Consider the following 22175-nt stretch of genomic DNA (forward strand, 5'->3'; position numbering starts at 1 on the left):
CAGTGAGGAGGACCTGAATTCAAACCCGGCCACAGACATAATACTTCCTAGCTGTGTAACTCAGCAAGTCACTTAACCCCAACTGCCTCACTAAATAAAAATGAATGCTAAAATTAAGAGAAAAAAAAAAAGAAAGAAACTCGTGGGTCAGAATCCATTCACAAGCAGTGGGGTGGCAGTCCCACCAAGCTGCCTCCTAAACAATAACTGTATCGGAGTTCTAATATGTCCATCTTTACTGAAGAATTGTGTGATTCATACATCCTTCACAAGGTCAGCATATTATCTGATTCCCAACAACTTTACAATTTAATTCAGCAAATACATTTAAAACTTCTTTATTTATAGCCTTATGCACCAGCAAATTGGCAGTGTTGGAAAAAGTCCAAAGCCACCATGGATCCGTTTAAAACCACCACCACCACCACCAAAGACTTTTATCTTCACTGCTTTCCAGCAAAGGAAAAGCAAAGGAAGGAGATGAGGGAGTTGTGAACCATGGAGAGGAAGGGGAAATGAAGTCAGTTTTTAAAACGCAAAAGGTCTAGTGCAATGACTGAGAAATACCCACAGAGCAAAGGCCCCACGGTACAGAACACTGTGCACGTCCAAAGCAGCCAATGCTCATTAAATACCACCTTAAAAGATGAGGCCAGCACCAAGAGGCTCTACGCTCTCTCTCGTTGGCCAAAAAAAATGAATATGCCCACAGCAAGGGAAGGATAGCATGATTAACCACAAAATGAATACAACACAGAGCTTGTCAAGGGGCAGGACTTCCTAAGAGATGCCCCTACTTACTAGATGTCTGACAAGGCACGTGTGAACGTTACTGCTATGACATGTTATCACAGCATCAGATAACTATATTTTTTAATTAATAAACTGCTTCCCATTCTTTTAAGTTTCTGAGAATGAAAGGAATTGGGATCTTTGTTAAGTAGGAATGTCAGACAATCATGCAGAGGAATGTAAGCGTTTTTTATCTTACTATGAAGCAAATAGCGAAAGAATTTTTACTTTACAAAAATATTCAGCAAACATACTACCTTATGCTCATATATGGGGGAAATGAAAAGCTTCTTTTAGAGGCTAAGAATCATGTAAACGCTCACCTAAAATGACACCAAACTTCCGTCCCAAGTGAGTCTGGGTTTGTTTATTTTGGGGTTTTTTTTGGGGGGGGACCTGCTGGAAGAGAGGAGGCATGAATTGTTCCAAGCCACTCCTAGGATTCTGAGTGAAAAAGACCTCCAAGTCACACATCAGCATTTTGCTTCCTGCACCTACAATCTGCGTTTACAGCTGTTCAGAATAATTCCAGTGCTGTGGTTTTGTTGGTCAAGCGCTAAAACCTCAACAGGTGCTCGGACCTGGAAATACCTGTTCAATTTCGTGTGGGCGAAAGACTCTCAATGCAAAGAGCTCGCGTGCACGGTCCGCCACGCCTGGTTTGAGTCCCCAGGGAGCCTGCCTGGTCCAGCTCTGAACCAATTGCCGTCGTTTTCTAATCTCCGGTGGTTTTAATCATGTCTGTTACAACCGCTATAGTTTGTCAGGACTGGGCTTTAGCGGCTCCTGTCCGATTTTTGATGTTTTTTTCGTATCAATACTACACAGTACTGCCAGTTCTGAGCACTCGAAAACAGGATCTATTCAGAAGAGAACCAAGGATCACACACATGTCAGAGCCGCACGGGTCCTCAAGAGAATACAGGAATATTATTAGTCCCTTAAGTAACCAATAGACCACAACTATTACCAGCATTCACGTGTGGTCAGACTGTAATTAAGGAAATACTTCATTAAAACGAATGTGATGTATCCAAATGCCCAAAAGAGAAAATCCACGTAAAGCTCAATGGTAAGCATTTCTGAAATAATCTACCTGCAGAATTTCAACAAGGCCCTTGAAAATCTGGATCCAAAATCAGAATGCAATACAAAAGGAGTCATGTTCTACAAATTATAGTTGATCAACTGAACTGAAGTCCGTGGACCAGGAATGCTTTGAGGAGGGGGAAGGTCAATACAGAGAAAGAAAACATACACTGAGATTCAAACCGCATGTGATGAATCAGTGGAGAGATACAAATGAATTGAGACAAGCTAGGAAACAGTGTGGCGCATTTTAAGAGCAGTAAGTGGCAGGGCCAACAGAAGACCTGCCCTCTGGTCCAGGCTTGACCACAGCCGAGCTGTGGGACCTTAAGTAAACAGAAGCTCTGGGCCCTCAGTTTTCCCATCTATAAAATGAAAAGGTTAGATCAGAGTATCTCATCCCACGTTAACATTCTAGGATTTCAAGCCTTCACTTTAAAAAAAAAAGTGCTACAATACATGAGTCATTATGTAAAAAGTAAAACGTACTTAGCCAACCCCTCAAAGTTTATTTTATGTTTATACTCATGCCTTTCGTTGTATAACGGTCTACCCACCCCTTCCCACTGAGGCTTCTCATTGCTATGAATTCACAAAAGATGTGAATGTAAAATCTAATATCACTCCCAGCCAGCCTGCATTTCCACAGGATTATAACAGGCTTTAGACCAAGCTTCTGCCCTGATGATTAGAACCACAATTTCAACTATCTCTCAACACCGCCACTTCCTGTCGAACCACTGCTGTGTCCGCCTTTGGCCACAAGCTTAAAATGCATGTCGGTTCTCAGTCAGAGTTGTTTGTCTGGAAGAGAAGCCTTTTTCCTTTGGGCCTACTGATATATTGCAGACATGCTTAATATACTCTCACATTTCCCACATTTCTGTCCTTCCTCATATTAAAGGGCTTTTCCCTCCTCTCCCCCATATAATCCTCTAGCAATTCAACTTCAGTTCTAACAAAAGGAGGGCTAAGCCTTCATGGTCCTGGTTTCAGCAAATTCTCAGCATCAGAAAAAAAGACATTTGCCCTTTATTCTAATGGCGGCATCTATGTTATCTAATTTTTTCAGCTATAAAATGAAGGGGGTATCGGACTGAGGTGGCCCCCTCTCAGCTTTAAAGGTCGATCACCATGATGCTATAAAAACCAGCATTTACAGAATGCTTCGTACATGACACACACGCTCTATCACTGATTCCTCACCACAACCTGGGGAGGCAAATGCTACAGATATTATGATTCTCATTTTACAGAGGAAGAAACTGAGGCTCAGGAAGGTGTTCATGTTTGCTTCTGGACATATCTGAGGAAGGAGGAAGACTGCTCAGTGGATGGCCACCAGGATGCTGAATGGCCTCTGGTCCACCCTACATAAGGACTGGCTTACGGAACTAGGAATGTTGAACCTAGAGCAGTGGGTCAAACAGACTGGGGGGAGGGGAGCCCTACACTAAATCCAGCCCCAGGAGAGCCATGGCAAAAGCTAGGAAGAGACAAATTCGGGTTGGATGGAAGCACAAGTGGAATGAGTTATCTCGGGAGACAACGTGCTGCTGCCCCTCACTGGATGCCTTTGAGCAAGGCCGGACTGCTTTCTCGAGTCCACTGCTGAGAGGACTCTTTTTCAGGTTTAAATCAGATTCTTAGCCATTTTGATGTCAAGCACCACTGTGGTAGCCTGGTAAAACCTAGGGACCCTTCTCTCAAAGTAAGGTTTTTAAATGCATAAAATAAAAAACTAAGAGTACAAAGGAAACAGATTAGATTGAAATCATTTTCAAAACAGTTCTTAAGAATCATGTTTACAAACCCAAGTTAATAACCCCTTATCTAGAGAGCCTCTAAAGTCCCCCGCTAAAGCTGGGAATGGACCCACAAGAACCCCTACAGGAAATATCAAAGGCCGAATTCAAACCCAGGACTCATCTAACCGTCTGCCTCCCATAAGAATGATCCCGATCAAAATGTGAACCTTCGTCAGAATAAAAAACTTTCTAAAAATACCAACAATTAATTCACTAGGCCCAATTTGCCAAGATGATGCTGGTTGTACTGGGTATCCAATCACTTTAATGTGCAGGAACCATCGGAAGAAAATGTGTCCCCAAAGAAGCCAAACAGGTTCTCAGAATTCACAGGAATATGTTGTTCTGGGCAAAAGAACTTTTCTCGAAATGATTTCAAAATAGGCCACATTAAAAAGTAAAACAAAACAAAGCGAAACGCTAAGCGTGGCTTCAAAATTACCAGAGAAAAAGACTAAATTAACTCCCCTCCCTCCCAAACCGAGAAAATACTTGCTAGCAAAATCCCAATTTTACATCCATTGTCACTTGTGAAAAGGCCCGAGATAAGAGCAGGTGTGACCCCAATGTCAGAACGGCTTCTGTGGTCACTGAAATGTACCACACTCAATGTATTCCCTGGCAATCTGCCCTCATACAGGCTACATGCCAGTCACTGCTGTTGATAAAGTGAAAAACACCTAGACAAACTGGATTCTCTGCCCTAGGGAAAATGCTTATTACCATGTTTGGTTTTTACATCTGAATGATTTTTTCCAAGTGCTAGGTTTGGCTGGTGAGGTGGGAGGCAAACAGCCTGACAAAAACTGGGCCTGGCACTTAAGCTCCTTCAACCTTAAGAAAGAAGGGTAGCTTATTCATTCATTAGTAATAGTCAGTGACGTCCACTGCCCTCAGGGTACAGATCCTGCTCTCCGCTAAGGCACGGCATTAAAGAGAACCAAAGTGAAGCCTCCTCTAACCCTCATGAAGTTCACATTTGGCTTTTGATGTCAAAGGGCTGATGACGCTGTGATTTAAGGCTGAAACAATGTCTAACGGAAGCACAAAGTGAGCACTGGAAAAGGAAATATGGAATCATGCTCCATCCCTGTCAAGGATCTGAACTGAACTAGGGCAAGGAAAATCCTGAGAGATGCAATTACTTAACATCCAAGGTACTATAGGAGGTGCTGAAATATTCATAAAGATATTCAAGATTTCCATCTATAAAAGACTTGTTAGGTTTAAAAGGTTCTGTTCACAAATATGAGACAGCATTCTTAAACGCAGGGAGTGGCATATGTTGAGGTCACCAAATGGGACTGAAAGGTTTCTCAGGCTCTGAATAAGGAAAGCACAAATTCATCTTCACATGATAAATGGGAAGAAAAAAAAAAGAGGCAAAACTGTTCAAAAAGCCACACATAACGCTTTAAATGTTAATTAGCATATAGTAAACTATCAAATAACATCTTTTACATTCCTCACTATAGAACTAGGAACTGATCATTTATCCTTCTTTTTGAGCATTCCATTTCATTGGCATTACAGTGAATCTCCACCTCATGCTTGGAGCAGATCCCAGAAGTGACAGATGCAGTAAGCATGAAGATTTAACAAAAAAAAAAATCCAATAGCATTTGGAAAGGCCGTTTGCTAAAAAAGAATCTGATCCAAAACGATATATAAAGGAATAGACATAAATGCAGATTAAAGCAATCAGCATGCAATTTAACCAACGATTATTAAAAACTGACTATCATGGGCAGTATTTCCACAATCAATTAAAATCCAAAAGGCCTTTACTTCAAGCAATCAAAAATACATACCCCCCACAAGCACCTATTCGGAATTTATTAATAAATGTGGGCATCTGACCTTTAAACCACTCTTTAAGAAATCATCTGTAAAAAAAAATGGCTAGGACAAAATACTTCAGTTAAATGACTATTTGCAATTCAATCAAATTAACTTTTATTTCATTTTGTTACTCATATTCCCATAACCACTAGAATCAGGGCCAAAGTCCACAACACACAGCTTACCAGTAAGAGAATAAAACCTTTTCCTAAGTCACTTTCTTCTGAAATAGGTCGGTGGACTGTGAAGGATTCAAACCCCTCCCCTTTCAATTTTATGGTGGATATAGATGAATACGGAATGCAGTCGCTGCACTTGAGCAGACGGTACAAAGCAACTGCCTATACTTAATCATTTCCCCCTCTATTATATTAGATGGTGGTGTCAGGAAAGTGAGTGATCTGTAGAGTGAGGACAATGAAATTCATTCTTAGAGTGCCTAAGATTTCTGCCATTACTGATTTAAAGACAAATGTGGTCTCAGGCATGAAGTCTACACCATAAAAGGATCTGATTTTTTTTTATATAACTACCACCCTTAATAAATATCGTCACTCTGTACCAGTGTAAAAGAAAAAAAGACAACAAAACTTAATTCTGATAAAAAAAAATTGTATAGAAAAAAGGGGGTTTTGGCTAATTCTCCTGAGGAGTGAGCAAAGAGAACCTCTCCCAATTTGCTTTCAACTAAGAGGGAGTATTTAACATGCCCGGCACTTCCATATACCACAAGAAATGGGCGGCCTACAGTAAGGCCAAATATAGGATGTGTGAGTGTTCTACACCAAGATGCACGAAGTACACTCGGCAGGGTTTCCTTTCCCAGGGCTCCAAAGCCTCTCAAAAAGGACCACAAGGGGCTGAGGCCTGGAAAGGCCCCCTTTTCTTCTGGGGTTCCGCTGAGCCTGTCAGACTGCTTCCCTGAACAAATTCAAATCACTAAAGCTAGGAAGAGAAATGAGGAGATAGGGCAGGGCAGGGCAGGGCAGGGCAGGGCAGGAGGAGGACGAAGCGGCAAGAGATATTAACAGAGGGATGGAGAGAGAAGGGGAAGAAATGAAAGAGGAGGAAGAAGGGAAAGGGAGTGGGGAGAAGAAAGGGAAGGGGAGGAGAGGAGAAAGGAGGAAGGGTTAAAGGGAGAGGGAAGGGAAAGGAAGAGAGATAGGGAAAGGGCAAAGGGGAGGGAAAGGAAAGGGAGGGCAGGAGGGAAGGAAAGGGGGAGGGGAAAGGGGACAAAGTAGGGAAAGGAAGAAAGGGGGAGAGGAGGAAGGGAAGGGGGAGGGAAAAGAGAATGGAAGGGAGGAAGGGAAAAGGAAAGGAAGGAAGGGAAGGGGAAAGGGACGGGGGAGGGGAAAGAGGGAGGAAGCAGGGAAGAGGGGAAAGAAAAAGGGAAGGGGAAAAAAGGCATGGGAGGGGGAAGGGAAGCATGGGGTGGGGGAAGGGAGGCAAGGGGAGGGGAGGGAGGAGAGTGGGGCAGGGAAGCAGGGGGAGAGAGAAGGGGAGTGAGAGGAGCTTCCCCCCTGGCAGAGGGGGGACAAAGGAGGGAAGGGCAGAAACGCGGAGCAGGGAAAGGGCCGAGGGAGGCGGGCTGGCCACCGGCCCCCGGTCTCTAGCCCCCGGCCCCTGCCCGGCTCCCCGGGTGCAGAGCTCCCACCTGCGCCCACCCCCCAGCAGCAAGCCCGGCAGCCCCGCCTAAGCCCAGCTCGCCGACCCCGGCCTCGCCCCTGCCCGCGCGGCTCACCTGCCTAGAGGTGCCCGCGCCAGGAACCCGAGGCGCCGCCGCCCAAGTCCCGCAAGCTCCGCAGCCGCCGAGCGAGCGTCCAAACGCTGCCGCCTCCCGCCTGGCACTGAGCGCGGCGCGGCGCGCGGGGGAGCGCGCGGCCCGGGGGCGGGGCCGACTGCCGAGAGGGGAGCGAGCGCCGCCGCCAGCCCGGCCCCGCCCCCTTCCCGCCCCAAGGGGAGGGGCGAGGACGAACGGCGCCTGCTCAAGCCCCGCCTCCTCCCCAAGGGCCACCGCCCTAGCCGAGGGTTACCCTGCCCAGAGGTGGGGGGCGGGACGGAACAGAGCCTACTTTAACCTCGCCCCTGGATCGCGGGGAGGGGCGGCTTCAGACCCCGCCCTCTCTGCCTCCCCAGGCTCTAGCAAATAATAGTGCGCATGCGCCCCGCCTACTCCGGGTCTCTCCTTCCTCCCACCAGGACTAAGCCACGCCCAGTACCATGGAGCTCCGCCCACTCCCCCCCCCCGAAGCTCCCTAGCCGGCCTCATGCCGGTCTTACCGTCTTCTCAGAGCCCCGCCCGCTGCCTCCACAAAACTCCTCCCACTGCTTCTTTGGTCCCGCCTCCTCCTTGGCTGCAAGGAGCGGCCTGGGGCAGCAGGGAGGGCCCCACCACCTGGCCCTAAGCCCTGGCTCACAGGCCCACCCCGCCCTCCCTTCCTTTCCCAGTTACACCTAGTGCTCCCCAAGCTCCTCCCTATTCAGTGGGAAATCAGCAAACCTGGAAAGAACTCAGGGCCTTGAGTCTGAATTCTGCCTTGGCTACGAGAGGCAGCTGGATGGTGCAGAGGATAGCACTCTGGACCTACAAGATCACCTGGGTTCAAATGTGACCTCAGTACTTTAGGGTGTGACCCTGAACAAGTCACTTGACCTCTCTCAGCCTCAGTTTCCCCATCTGTAAAATGAGGAAAATAAGCCACCTACCTCCCAAGATTGTCCTGAGATTTTATTCTTTTTTCCTGAGGCAATAGGGTTTAAGTGACTTGCCCAAGATCACTGTAGCTAGTAGATATCTAACATCTGGGGCAGCATTTGAACTTAGATCCTCCTGACTACAGGGCCAGTGCTCCATTCACTGCCCCATCTAGCTGCCCCAACAAAAGAGATTTTTTGAAATGTTTTTGCTACATGTGTAACCTTGAGTAAGTTAATTAAGCTTCAGTTTCCCCTCTACATAAAAAATAAATTCTGACTGCCATAGTCTTGTCTGGTGGTGACCAAATTTACCTCTCCGGACCTCAATTTCTTTTTCTATAAAACAATGGGGCTGGATGAGATGATTTGCCCAGTGTTCTGTCTTAGCTCTAAATCTATAATCTGGATTGTACCATACTGTCTTGCCAAGTGGTAGCCATGGGCAAGGCATCTTTACTTTTCTGCTTCTCCTTCTGTAAATGTAAGGGGGAGTGGACTAGATCAGAGGTGTCAAACTCAACCTGATTAAAGAGTAATTGTTAGGGGCATCTAGGTGATGCAGTGGATAGACCGCTGACCCTGGAATCAGGAGGACCTGAGTTCAAATCTGACCTCAGACATATAACACTCACTAACTGTGTGACTCTGGGCAAGTCACTTAACCCAACTGCCTCATAAAAAAAAAATAAAGTATAATTATTAGTGTGAGAGCTCCTTGAAGTCAGGAGCAGAGGATTTTTTTTTTGCCTTTCTTTGTATCCTCAGCATTTAACACAGTGCCTGACATATTGTACTTGATTAATAAATACGTGTTGATTGACCCTATGATACTAAAACAAGATGATTTCTAAGGCCTCTTCTAGCTCTGACATTTAAAAATCCTCTAATGCTATGATTCACTTCTTTGAAACTAGAAAAGAGTAAATTTGGTTTGGTTACGCTCCGTTTTTGCCAGGTCTTCAGAGCAGGGGCACAGTTTCACCTGCCAGGCATTGTGGTAAACAGTGGATTATCACTCTGGGCTAGCAGTCAGGAAAACCTCAGTTTGAATCTCACCTAAGATGCTGTTTGACCATGTGTAAAAAAAAACACCAAAAAAATCTTACCATTTTTGAGCCTCAGTTTCCTCATCTGTAAAAGGGGGCAATCCCAAGACCCGGGACCTCACAGGGTTAGAGTGAGGTTAAGAGGGATGTTACATACAAGGCATTTGGCAAACATTAAGGGACCTCATAAGAGTCAAGTTATTATTACCAAAGCCTCTTCTGGGCTGGCAGAGCCTGCTAACCCACATCTAATCATTAATTAAAGCTGGGCCTCTTACCCTGCTTTGTGTTATGGTCCCCTTTGGCAGCCAGTCTGGTGAAGACTATGGAACCCTTTCTCAGAATAATGCTTTTAAATGCACAAAATAAAATATTGAAGATCACAAAGGATGCCAATATATTGAAAAATAAAGTTTTAAAAAAATTTAATAAATGCTTATTGACTGACATCTCTCCCACTAGGTTGTGAGATCCTTCAGGACAGGAACCGTCTTTTGCCTTTCCTTGTAATCCTCAGTGCTTAGCACAATGCCTGGCACACAGTAGGCACTTAATAAATGCTTACTGACTGTTCCAGGCTACCTGCTTCATACTTATGGCAGTGGTATCTGAGAGGCTCAGTTGGAAGTGTCATTTCTGGTGATTTACCCCTTGCCCTGGAGGCTGCCCAAGGATCAGCCAGTGCCACCTCATCAGCTGGTCAGCTGAGTGGCTGCTTACTTACAGAGAGAGCAGGAAGAGATTGCACAATCAGCAACAACAGAGGAAACAGCGCCCAGCAGTACAGAGCCTCCCAGCAAAGCCTCCGCTGGAGCCAAGAGGAGAGAGACACTTGGAAGAAGCCATGGCCATGGATGCCAGTTGGCATGGAGGCCCTGAAGGGCATCTGGCTTGCCCCTCTTTTTCTTTGTAAGCTGGGGAGTCTAGGACAAACAAGCAAGAAGCTCTAGCCAGGCAGAAGGTTCAGCAACCTGAACCAGAGACAGGCAGAATTAACCATCCCTGAAACTGACATGCATACAAAGAGATGAGGAAATCTAGCGCCCATCCCCAGCTGACTTTTTGCAAAGCCTCAGCTCCCTTTCTCTAGGAAAGACAGTTATGAACCCCGATTTGCTATGAGTAACCTGGAAAAAGGAGTCAGTTAATCCTACTGAATCAATTAAGGAAATCATACAAATCAAAGGGGCCCTGCAAGCCCCCCCCCCCCAAATGAGAGAAAATGAAACAGGCAGCACCTAAAATCAGGCACCAGTAGGGCCTGGAGACTCTCAGGGAAAAGGAAAATGCATTCTCAGGACTACTGATTTTTGACAAGCTCTCCGATACAGCATACCCTGGGCATGGGCAACAGTGGACAACTCAGTGAACAATTTGTAAGCAGGGAAGGTTGATTGCCTCAAGAAAAGGAAATAAAAGAGGGGAAAAACCTTCCACCCCTCCTTTCTAGCCTGCAGACTGAAGACTCAGTTTAACTGGGCACTGTGCTAGCTCCAGCCCCCAAGGAGCCCACATCCTCCTAAGTGGTAAAAACATAAACAGATAATAATAATATTAGCTAGCATTTATATAGCACTTTAAGATTTGTAAAATGCCTTACACGAGTTATCTCCTTTGATCCTCACAACAACCCTGTGGTGTAGATGCTATTATTATTCCCTAAATTTTGTAGATGAGATAACTAAGCCTGTGAGAAGCTAAGTGGCTTAGTAAAGTGTCTGGAGCAAGATTTTAACTCAAATCTTCCTAACTCCTCCAAATCCAGCTTTCTTTCAGTTACAGCTGCCTCTTTCTCTAGAAGATAAGAGAGGTCAATCCTCCGACTTCTAGGTTAGAAATTTCCTTCTCTAAAGGAATGCAGTGGGACAAATAAACATCCCACTGCAGGCCAGAGTGAAGTCCAACTGGCATTGCCCCCAGGCCGGGGTCTTGATGGCTAGGAGACCAGGATTAAGTTCCAGAGACCTCAGATATATACCCGGTTGTCATGCAAGTCTGGTATTCACCTCACAGAATTCCTGCCTCTTACTACCAATACCAAAAAAAAAATCTAGAAGAGGAGAAGACTGAGCCAGTTCTGAGGGAAAAGGAGAATGGGGCCTGATAGGACTGTGAAGGTGGCATCTCTTCCCCATGCCAACCCCCTTCCTTTCTCAATTTTAGACACTCACCTGGGACAACAGTCTCCCAGAAAACACCTGCTCAGACTCCCACGGGCCTGTTTCAGAGAGACAAGGGGAGAGGTTGGAGCCAAGACTGTTTCCCTTCAGAAACATAACAAACTGTGTCATGCCAGGTCACATGACTCACTCTACCCATCTGGGTCTCCTCACTGTCCTCATCTTTAAAATCAGAGGGTTCCCAATGTCCCTCCTACCTCCAAATCTAGGCTCCTATGATCCCACTGTCTGGGCCTAGACCTGAGGATGGGTGTTCTCCTCCCTCCCCAACACCTGAGACAGAGAAGCCAAAGCGGAGAGCCAGCTGGAGCATTGGGACCACTCCAAAAGAAGATCCCACCGAAATCTAAGGTGTCAATAAAAGCCCATAAGAAAAATGACCCTCCTAGATAAACTCAGCAGAAGCCCTGCCATGTGGTACTCAAGTTTGGATCCGTCTTGGCAAAGAAGAGGGTTCTCTCATGCATGTATCTATCATCATTGGGCTCATAAGCCCTTGACCCAGAGTCTGCCTCTGGTTTGGCTAGAGCTCAGGACACTCAAGTTAGCCAACTGCTCTCTCCCAGTGAACATCAGGCCGTCCCATCTACTCACAAACAGGAAATAGAAGGCACCAGAGCATTCTAATCAATGCAGCAAACATCATGTACTTTGGGCAACGGAAGCTCTAATTCACAAGGCCCCCTGCCCTTGCCTGCATGGCAGCACAAAGACAAAAAGGGAAATGTCCATCAGTTCCCTAGTGGTCTTGTCCCGTCAATAACAAAAAGGCAAGTGCTACATAAAAAACAGTTGGATATTTGGGTGAATGTTTCCATTTTCATCTGGAAGTAGGATTGGTGTGGAGACATTCTGTGTGCAGACATTCTGGACTTAGAGTCAAAAAAACAAATGGAAATTTAGGCTGGATATCCCGGGGAAAACTTCCTAACAATTTTGCTGCTGTTTAGTTGTTTTTCAGTCATGTCCAACTCTTCATGACCCCATATGGGGTTTTCTTGGCAGAGATACTGGAGTGATTTGCCACTGCCTTCTCCAGCTCATTTTACAGATGAGGAAACTGAGGCAAACAGGGTGAAGTGACTTGTGCAGGGTCACACAGCTATTACATATCTGAGGCCAGATTTGAACTCCTGCAGGTAAGTCTTCCTGATAGGCCCAGCACTCTATGCACTGTGATGCTACCTAATTTGAGCTGTCCAAAATGACCAGGGCTGCTTCAAGAGATGATAGGTTCCCCCTCATCAGAAGCATTTAAGAAGAAGCTGGATATATAAGGTACATGTTTAGGGTGGAATCAATGGTGGCTGAAGGACTTTTGGGCTCTCACATTCGGCCATGCTGTGAGGGCTCAGATCCCATCCTCTGCAGGAAGCCTTTCCAGATTTCCCTCAACTGCTGCTACCTTCTCTCTGCCACTGCCTCCAATTTATTCCTGCCTAGATCTTTTTCAAATTTATTAATTATTTTTATTATATTTTTAACATTCATTTAAAAATATTTGTTGAGTTCTAAATCCCTCCCTCCTGTCCCTCCCCCACCCATTGAAGGAGCAAGCAATAGGATAGCAATTATACATGTGAAATCATCTTACATTTATCTTGCATGGACATAATTATTTACATGTTTTCCTCCCTAGGTTGCACAGTGGATGGATTGCTGAGCTTGGAGTCAGGAAGAGCTGAATTCAAATCCATCCTCAGATACTTTACTAGCTGGGTAACCTTGGGCAAGTTAGTTTACCGCTGTCTGCCTCAGTTTCCTCAAGTGTAAAATGGGGATAATAGCACCTACCTTCCAGGGTTGTCCTGAGGATCAAATGAATCATTATAATTAACAACACAGAGACTGCCACATAGTAGGTGATTAATAAATGTTTGTTCCCTTCCCCTTTCCCACTTAGAATGTGGTCTTGATTATTCCTGTATAAAAAAGAAAGGTTTTGCCTTTAGGTGGCCTCTCTGGTCTCTTCTAGTTCTAAATATGGGACTGCTTGAAGGCAGGAACTAAAAAAAAAAAATTGAATTAAAAATGGGCAGCTAGGTGGCACAGCGGATGGAGTACCAGCCCTGGAGTCAGGAAGACCTGACTTCAAATCTGGTCTCAGACACTTGATACTCACTAGCTATGTGACCCTGGGCAAGTCACTTAACCCTGATTGCTTTGCAAATAAATAAATAAATTGAAAGCAGGAAGTGATTTTGTCTTTCTTTGTATCCCCAGCACTCAGCATAGCCTCTGGCACCTGGTAGGTACTGAATAAATACTTATTAACTAACTAACTACTTGTTGGGAATGTTCTTTTCTGGGTCAGGTTTGGATAAGATGGAAGTGCCATCCAAAGTTTAGCTTCTGTGACTCTGTGACATCTGGCTGCCGCTTGTGGGTCTGTCACCAGTTAGCTGTGTGATCTTGGGTAATTCACTCTTCTCTCTTGGTCCCAGCTTATCCCTCAGTAAAATGAGAGGGCAGGGGTGAGGAGGAGAACACTGAAGGGACTAGTTAGGTTCCTTTGCTGCTGTGACCACTCATTGACCTGCATCTGCCAGCAAGACCGAGGCAGGGCTCTGCTGGTTAATGTTTAACAACCTTCTCTCCAGAAAGGAAAAGTGGACCATCACCCACTTTCTTTTTTTTTTATCACCTACTTTCAAGTTTCATCTGTAATAATAACACTTTCTTAAGTCTTAACAATGAATCAAGCACTGATCTATAGTATTTACTGAGCTCCAAGGTGTAAATGCTTGCAATGAAAAGTTTGGAGTCAGAGGACCTGACTGTGGGACCTTGGACAAGTCACCTGACAAGGTCTCAGCTTCCTCACGGGTAGGACTAGAGAGCTGGACGGATGATAATAGCTAGCACCTATGGAGCCCTCTGAAGGTCTGCAAAGCACTTTACAAATATTATCTCACAATCTTCACCAAAAAAACCCCAAAACACCTGAGCCGTGGGTGCTATTATTATTCCCATTTTTCAGAGGAGCAACCTGAGTCTGACAGATGAAGGTCACACAGCTAGCAAGGATCAGAGACCAGCTTTGAATTCAGGGCTTTCTTCTTGAGTCTGGGTCTATTGCGCTAGCCATTGAACCACCTCTGAGGTCTCTTCCAACTCCAAATCTATGATCCGTGGCGCTCCAAAGGCAGCACTCGCTCCTCTGCACCACATGAGGCTCAGCAGAGTCAGACTTGCCCAAGGTCACACAGCCAGAATGTGGCAGAGGTGAAATTTGAATCCAGGTGTTCCCTAACTCCAAGTTGACCCCTCTTTCCAATACGCTGTATTTCCCGTTTCTGGGATAATATAGCTCCACATTTACTTTTCTGTTATTTATCCCTTTTTTAGAATGTGTATTCCTACCTTATCTCTTCCATTTCCAAATAGGAGATGTCCCCACCTCCGAAAAAAGAGATGAATTTCAATTGCACTAAGATTTTTGGGACACTCTGGAAGGTCCCCCACATCCCTCCATCGCCAGAGTCACAGCTTGTAACAAAGAATAAAAAAGCAAGAAAAAAGAGGGCAATCCTACTAAACTCAGTCACATGCTTAGGTTTTACAGCACACGTGCTATTATTAATCGCCCATTGTCCCCCATCCCCACAAAGAGGAAGGAAGGAGGTAGATTTTCTCATCTCTTCCTCAGGGTCAAGCGTGGGTCATTATAATTACCCACCATTCAGTTTTCAGGTTTCATGGTTGTTATTCCAAAGCCAAATATTGATTTCATGTTCACTCTCTAGCTTTTTTTTTTTTAAACTGACCTGATCTAAGGCACTTGGACTAAAGGATGTGATCTCCCCTTTACCTCCGTCAGAGGGAAGAAGGACTGGTTTTGTTAACTCCAAACTGAGCGATTGTACAGAAGGAGGATTGGGCATTCAAATATCTCAAGCTCCTACACAAAATCCCTGAATCTAGGAAGGATGTTGGGTTCCACTGGGGAAACTGAGTGCCCAAAGCATTCAGTTTTGGGGAGGAAAGGAAGTTTAGTGCCCATGGGGCCCAGCCCCCGCATTTTTATTTTGTTTTGTTTTTGTGCAAAGGAATGACTTTTTTCAGAGGGTATAACTCCCAGTATGGAATCTCCCTCCACCTATGCAGAACAGAATCTTCTCTGCACCTTCTTACTGCTATGGCTGTTTGTCCCTGGCTCACAAAGAGGACCGTGATGTCAGGGAGGTGATGCCAGGCCATACGAGTGACTCGGATTACAGGGAGGCAGGGCTGTGCAGAGTCAGCAGCCTCAGTTTCTCCTCCGGAGCCATCCGGGTCCAGTGGCCCCTGGAGATGGCCCTTGAAGAATGGAAGCTGCCAACAGGCCTGTTTGAGTCGTTTCTCTTTGGATCCCCAGCACCTAGCACAAAGTGTGGCACGGAGCAGGCGCTTCATGACTGAGTGTTGGCTTGAATGGAATTAGGAGGTTGCCTTGGGGCCACTGAGAGCTTGAATGATGTGTTCAGGGCAGCACAAGCAGGAGGCAGCCAGGACTCCAACCGCAGAGGTGTTCCTGACCCTAAGGCTGACCTTCTGCCCTTTGCTCCCTCTGGCTTTGAGGTTTACGCCTCATGTGATCCTGAGCAAGTCACACTCTGTGCCTCAGTTTCCTCATCTGTAAAACAAGGGGGTCAGAGGAGAAGACTTCTAAACCTCCTCTTCCCATCCTCTTTTCCAGCCCGTGCTCTCAGAACAGTAATCAGATTATCTGCACTGGCAATCCTGGCAGGGACCAACATCTCATCACCTGCCCTATTATCCCCATCACCCTTCTTTCTGGCTTTTCTACAAAACACTCCTCCCAGGCCCCCACTGTCCCCTGTGAATTGAATCCCTCTCTCAGAACAGAAGTGTAGGCACATAATTCCTTCCTTCACTCCTTCTTTATTTCCTTCTTTCCTTCCATCTGAGGAAGGAGGGACCTTAGAATAGGGAAGGCCAGGGCTGGGAGAGGCCCTAGAACAGGGGATGTCAGAGCTGGGAGAGGCCTTAGAACAGGGGATGTCAGAGCTGGGAGGGGCCTTAGAACAGGGGGGTATCAGAACTAGGAGGGGCCTTCAGGATGAAGTAGGCCAAGCCCTCATTTGGCAGGGAAACTCTCTTCTATTGTTCCATTTGATTCTCAATCCAGCCTCCCCCACACCAAGGGGTGCCTGCTGTGTCATTTATATCCTACCAGAATTGCCAAAGCCTAGTGGTCAGGTAACTGGCATGAGGTCCTGGGTCATTCTGACTTGCCTGCATAGGCTGCTCTCATCCATTATGCCACAGGGGATTTGGCTGTATTCTTGCCACACAATTAGTTAGTGGCTGAGCTGGGCCTTGAATTCCAATCCAAGACCATGGTTGCATTTCCTCTCCCTTCTACCAGTCAGTGCAAGGCGAGGAAGAACAAAAGGCTTCCTTCCATCTGTCTATGGACTATAATCATTGCCCATTCCAACTGAAGGACCCCCAAGATCAATGAGGCCAAGCCCATCCTTTGACTTTCTGCTCCTTCCTAGAGCTGGCACAGTTTCATCTACTGTGTATCCCAATCATCTGGCACAGGGCCCTGCCTACAGGATACCTTTAACAAATGTCCTTGCAATGGGAGGCAGCCCAGTATAGTAGATAGAGTAGAAAGGCACTGGCCTGAGAGCCAGAAAAAATCTGGGTTCAAATCCTGCTTCTGATATTTACTAGCTGTGTGACTCCGGGCTTCAGTTTCTGAATCCTTAAATGAGGGAGGTCAGGCTCAATGGTCTCTAATGTCCCTTCCAGCCCTAAGTCTGTGACCCTATGAATGAGGAACCATCTGTTGGCAGGAAACTGACATTCGCTCAGCTCTCCCACCCCCATCCCAGCCACCATTCATTCCCCTTGAGCGTTCACTGTTCAGGGACAGAAGAAAATATAAGCCTAATTCTCAAAGCTGCCCATGGCCCACATCTGCTCCTTGTTCCCAGAGGCTTCCATTTCTGACAGTGTTTTTCATGTATGCAAATGCAAACACAGCTTCAAAGGGGATTAAGCGGCTCTGGGGATGAAAACAGGGTAGAATTACAAACCCAAACACCCAAGGCAGGTGAGAAGGCAGGCTCTAAAGCCTCCTGGCCCTCCCTCTGACTGCATCAGATGTTCAGAGGATGCAAGGCCTTAGGGCCAAGAGAGAGACAGAGAGAGAGAGAGAAAGACAGACAGACAGACAGACAGAGACAGAGAGAGAAAGAGAGAGAAAGACAGACAGACAGGGACAGAGAGACAGGGAAAGAGAAAGACAGAGAGACAGAGACAAAGACAGAGACTTTAGAATTAGGGCATAGAATCACAGAATGTTTAAGACCTGGAAGGAAACATAGAATCTTAAAAAAACAAACAAACTTAGAACACAGGATGTCAGCTCTGGGAAGGGCCTTAGAACAGAGAATGTCAGAGAAGGGAGAGGCCTTAGAACAGGGGATGTCGGGGCTGGGAAGGGCCTTAAGACCTAGACTCCAACAATGGAGACTCTAAGGATTGGCTTTGGAGAGAGAAGACCAGCACTACAAGGCCTCTTCTGATGCTTACTTCCAGTGAAACCTTGGGTAAATCACTTGGGTAAACTCCCCATACCTCAGTTTCTTTATTTGTATTTGAATGCAACTCAATTAATTAGTCCTCCCCTTCTACTTTAAACTAATTACTTTGGAAAGAACACTTCTTGCTGGAATCTATTAATGAGAAACCAGTGTGAACCTGGGCCTGTATACTACCTTCCATATACTACCCTGCTAGAATAATTAGTTTATTTTAAGCCTAATGGTCCCACAGCTTTTGGAAGTTTGATTTTATTTTCTTTAAAAATATTTTTGAAATTAATTTGTTTCAGTGAAAATCCACCTCTCCCAACCCCCTGAAAAAGAAAAGCCAGCCCCTGTTACAAACATGTACAATCAAGCAAAACAAATTCCCACTTTAATTAACCACATCCAAAAAAATGTCTCAAGGTGTATCACCTTTCCGTCTAGAGGTGGGCAGCATGCTATATCCTAAGTTAGAGTCTATTTATATAAAAAGTTATAAATTCAAGCAATATGACTTCTAGCCCCCAAACAGGGGAAGTTCTAGGTCACAGGGGTGGGGAACCTGTGTCCTCAAGGCCACACGTGGCCCTCTAGGTCCTCAAGTGGGGCCCTTTCACTAAATCCAAACTTCACAGAACAAATCCCCTTAATAAAAGGATTTGTTCTACAAAAGGTGGACTCAGTCAAATGGTTTCAGCCAAGGACCTAGAAGGCCACATGTAGCCTTGAGACTGCAAGTTCCCCACCCCTGGCTAGGATAAAAGCACTAAGTTGGGCTCTCTGCTTTATTTACATTTATATCTATTTCTAGCTGCCCTTGTGGCTGAGGACAAATTCCAATTACTAGAGAGGCTTGGTGTCTGCAGAAAGTTGGGAAAGAGCTGCCCCCGTCCTCAGAGCTCCCCTCAGCCCTGGGCTCCTGCTCTGAGATGCTGGTGGGGTGGTGAGGCCTCCTGGTTAGCTCTCTTCTTTGCCACAGCTCACCCAATACTTCTCTTTCTCTCTTTACTGGCTGCTCCCTGGGTTGCAGATTTATCCTAGCTCAGCTCTATATTCCAGAGGCTAGAACCGGAGAAGAAGGAGTAGGAGAATCTAGCATCTAAACCCCCTGAATCTTCATCAGGTTCTGAGATCATTCCACCTTTTTACATAGGTTTCTTAGGATACACAGCTCTCTCATGTGATAACTTGGGTGCAAAAAGGTATACCTGCTCACACTCAGTTGAGATTGACTAGTTGGATCAAAGAGTGTTTTTACCTAAAGAAAATAATTTCTTTGGAGAGGGGAAAAAGAGAGGATAATCAATGGAGCCTTCCCCTTAAACAAAGAAGGAAGGGGTTAGATTACATGGCCTCTGAAGTCGATGTCAGCACTGTATCTATGGTGCTCTAATAAAACAAAGTATTCGCCTGGAACTGAGGATACAGTTAACAAAAGTTAACAGCTCCAAATCCTCAAACAATCTGCACATTTACTAGGATAAAAGGGGCCTTACCAGAGAGAAAGTTCAAGCTAGGAGGGGCAGTAGAGTAGGGAATGTGGGGGGGGGGAGCACCTTAGAACAGGGGATGTCAGGGCTGGGAGGGGCTTTAGGATGTTAGGGCTGGGAGGCAGTTTAGGGACCATGTGCTCCAGTATCTACCTATTACTCCTTTGGAAGCTGAGATCAGAGTAGTAATACTACTTGTTTCTGGTCAAATAGGAAATCAATTCCACTGGATTGGAATTCACTGCCTGACTCAAAAATCAGCTTGCTGTCTGCCAGACTTGCATATTACCTTAAGCCTGAATTGAAATTATAGGAAGGATTCCAATGAATTTGCTTTTGGACAATGAATTTTGAGAACCCCTCAGAGACCTGACTAGCCCTGGTGAATCTCTAGGAGCTATTCCCAGCTGACATCTGGAGACACATGGGCTACAGATCAGCCAGGGCTCTATTTGCATCTGATTTGCTTCCCGCCTTAATACAATCACCAGAGCTGGCCTCACACCACTTCTCCCGGAGGCCATGGCTTTTTTCATCTATTACAACTGAACCTCTTTAAGGGCAGAGACTCCTTCTTCTCTCTCCTCACCCTGTCTCTGTCTCTCTGTTTCTATTTCTCTATCTTTGTCTCTCCCCAGTTCTCTTTTCCTTTCTTCTTTTCTCTGTCTCCTTGTCCCTCTCTTTCACTATCTGTCTTTGTCTCTCTGTCTCTGTTTCTCTCTCTTTGTCTCTTTCTGTCTCTCAGCTTTGTATCCCCAGCATTAGGACATAAAAGGCCTTCAGTAAATGCTTGTTTCTTGATCAACTGATCCCAAGTCAGAGGGGGAAAATATTCCAAAGTGAGCTACCTCTCAATCTGACAAGTTGGTAAGGGGAGTGAAATGGGGGCCCCCAGCCACCACCTCTGAGGGTCCTAGTCCCCGAAAAGAATGAGGAGAAATCAGAGATTTCTGTGACTCATCTGTCCATCCTTTCCCCGCAATCAGGTATAGTGGAGCAAGCCCAAGATCTAGGGTAAGAAGTCCTGGGTTCAAAGCCTAGTACAGTTAATTACCTCCTAAGTAAACTCAGGCTTGTAGTTTGACCTCTCAGGACCTCCATTTTCTCCACCAGAAAAAGTGGAGGGTGGTTAGTCGAACCTTTTTGGTCTCAGGGATACTCCTCCTTTCCCCTAGGGTGGCGTTCTTATGAGACTGATGGACTCCCCATAATATTTTTCAATGCGTAAAATACATGAACTGACAAAAGAAGGCAATTATATTGAAATATGGTTATCAGTATATTTAAAAAACCAGTCCACAGACTCCAGGTTTAGAACCCCAGCTTTAAAGAAAAGACAAATAACCATCAGTCAAAGACATCTCTCCCCTCTCTCCGGCTCCGAGGACTGGCCCCAAATCTATACAAACAGCTGAGCCGGGGTTTAGAATCTCTGGCCCAGAAGATCTCTTAAGGTCCCTTCCTCCTCTAAAGCCAATGAGTTTTCTCTTCTTTCCCCTTAGCTCCTCCCTCTGTACGCCCCGTAAGTAACCCCTCCCTGCTGACCACTCCCTCAGTCACTCTGCGACCTCTCACCTTTTCGGGGTAGGGGTGCAGATGGTGGGCGCGCGACAGGGGCCTCAAAGTTTTTCTTCATGTCCAGCACTTTGATTGGCTTCTCATCTGCCCTGGCCTGAGGAAGGGGCATCGATGTGACCCCCTTTTCCTCGGTCCCGACCAGGAGAGAGGTCACCGATGTGACCCCCTTGTCCTCGGTCCCGACCAGGAGAGAGGGCATCGATGTGACCCCCTTGTCCTCGGTCCGGATCAGGAGAGGGAAAGTCGTTGTGACCGGTTTGTTCTTACTCTGGACCAAGGCGGGTAGTGTCGATGTGACCCACTCATCCTCACTCTGGATCTTGGGAGGGGGTGTCGGTGTGACTCGCTTGTCCTCGGTCTGGACCAGAGGCGGCGGTGGGGCCACTTCTGGTTGCCTCTTGGAGGCCCGGATCACAGAGGAGGTCACGGAGATCTGCAGCCGTCGGGGCTCTGGAGTCCAGTTTCCAGCGAGGGCGCACGGCAGACGGCTCACCTGCCTGCCGCTGTCGGGCGCCCCGTCGGAGGAGCTGCTCCCCTGGCGGCTCAGGCAGCCGCGGGCGCTGCTCACCACTGGACCAGCAGGTCCGTCGGTCGCGGCCAGGCTACACACATGGAGTTCGCTCTCCTCCCGGACGTACACGACGGGCCCCCGCCGGGGCTCCCCTTTGAAGTTCAGAGGCCGGCTCAGCCACAAAGTCTCACTGGAGACCTGCAGGAGACTGGAGGCTTCGGGGGGTTCCTCGTTCGGCCTGGGGCCCGCCCGAGTCCTATTGCACGGGGCGCCCCCCCGGGGGGGCCAGACGGAGGTCTGCATGAGGTGGGGAGGGGTACGTAGGTGGGAGGCACCCGCTCTTTTCTCCTGTAGTCTCCACCAGGAGGATACAGAGCCCCTCCAGTCAAGGCCAAACACTTCTGGTTGACGCCCCGAAGTCGCGCATCCCCCGAGGGGGCGGGGCCAGGGAGCAGTGGCCCTGAACCCCCTCCCTCTCTCTCTATCCCTAGACTCTGTCCCGCTGGCGCCCGACGAAGCCCAGGAGCTCTGGTTCTTACAAGGGGGAGGGGTAGCTGCTGAGCTCCAGTTGGACCATCTGCTGCCCCTTGGGCGGAG

General features: G+C 46.8%; 1 protein-coding gene across 1 annotated transcript in view; it reads right to left on the bottom strand.

Moving 5' to 3' along the window:
* The window catches only part of CORO1C (coronin 1C), a 105476-nt gene extending 83580 nt beyond the window's left edge, over positions 1-21896 (bottom strand). Inside the window, 1 exon segment of the mRNA XM_021007936.2 lies at positions 21065-21896. Within this exon segment, the coding sequence (XP_020863595.2) occupies positions 21065-21881 (817 nt within the window). The 5' untranslated portion in view covers positions 21882-21896.
* Between the last annotated feature and the right edge of the window lie 279 nt (positions 21897-22175).

The sequence above is a fragment of the Phascolarctos cinereus genome, unplaced genomic scaffold (assembly GCF_003287225.1).
Source record: "Phascolarctos cinereus isolate Bilbo 61053 unplaced genomic scaffold, phaCin_HiC Scaffold_4;HRSCAF=312, whole genome shotgun sequence".
In the NCBI taxonomy this organism is placed as follows: Eukaryota; Metazoa; Chordata; class Mammalia; order Diprotodontia; family Phascolarctidae; genus Phascolarctos; species Phascolarctos cinereus.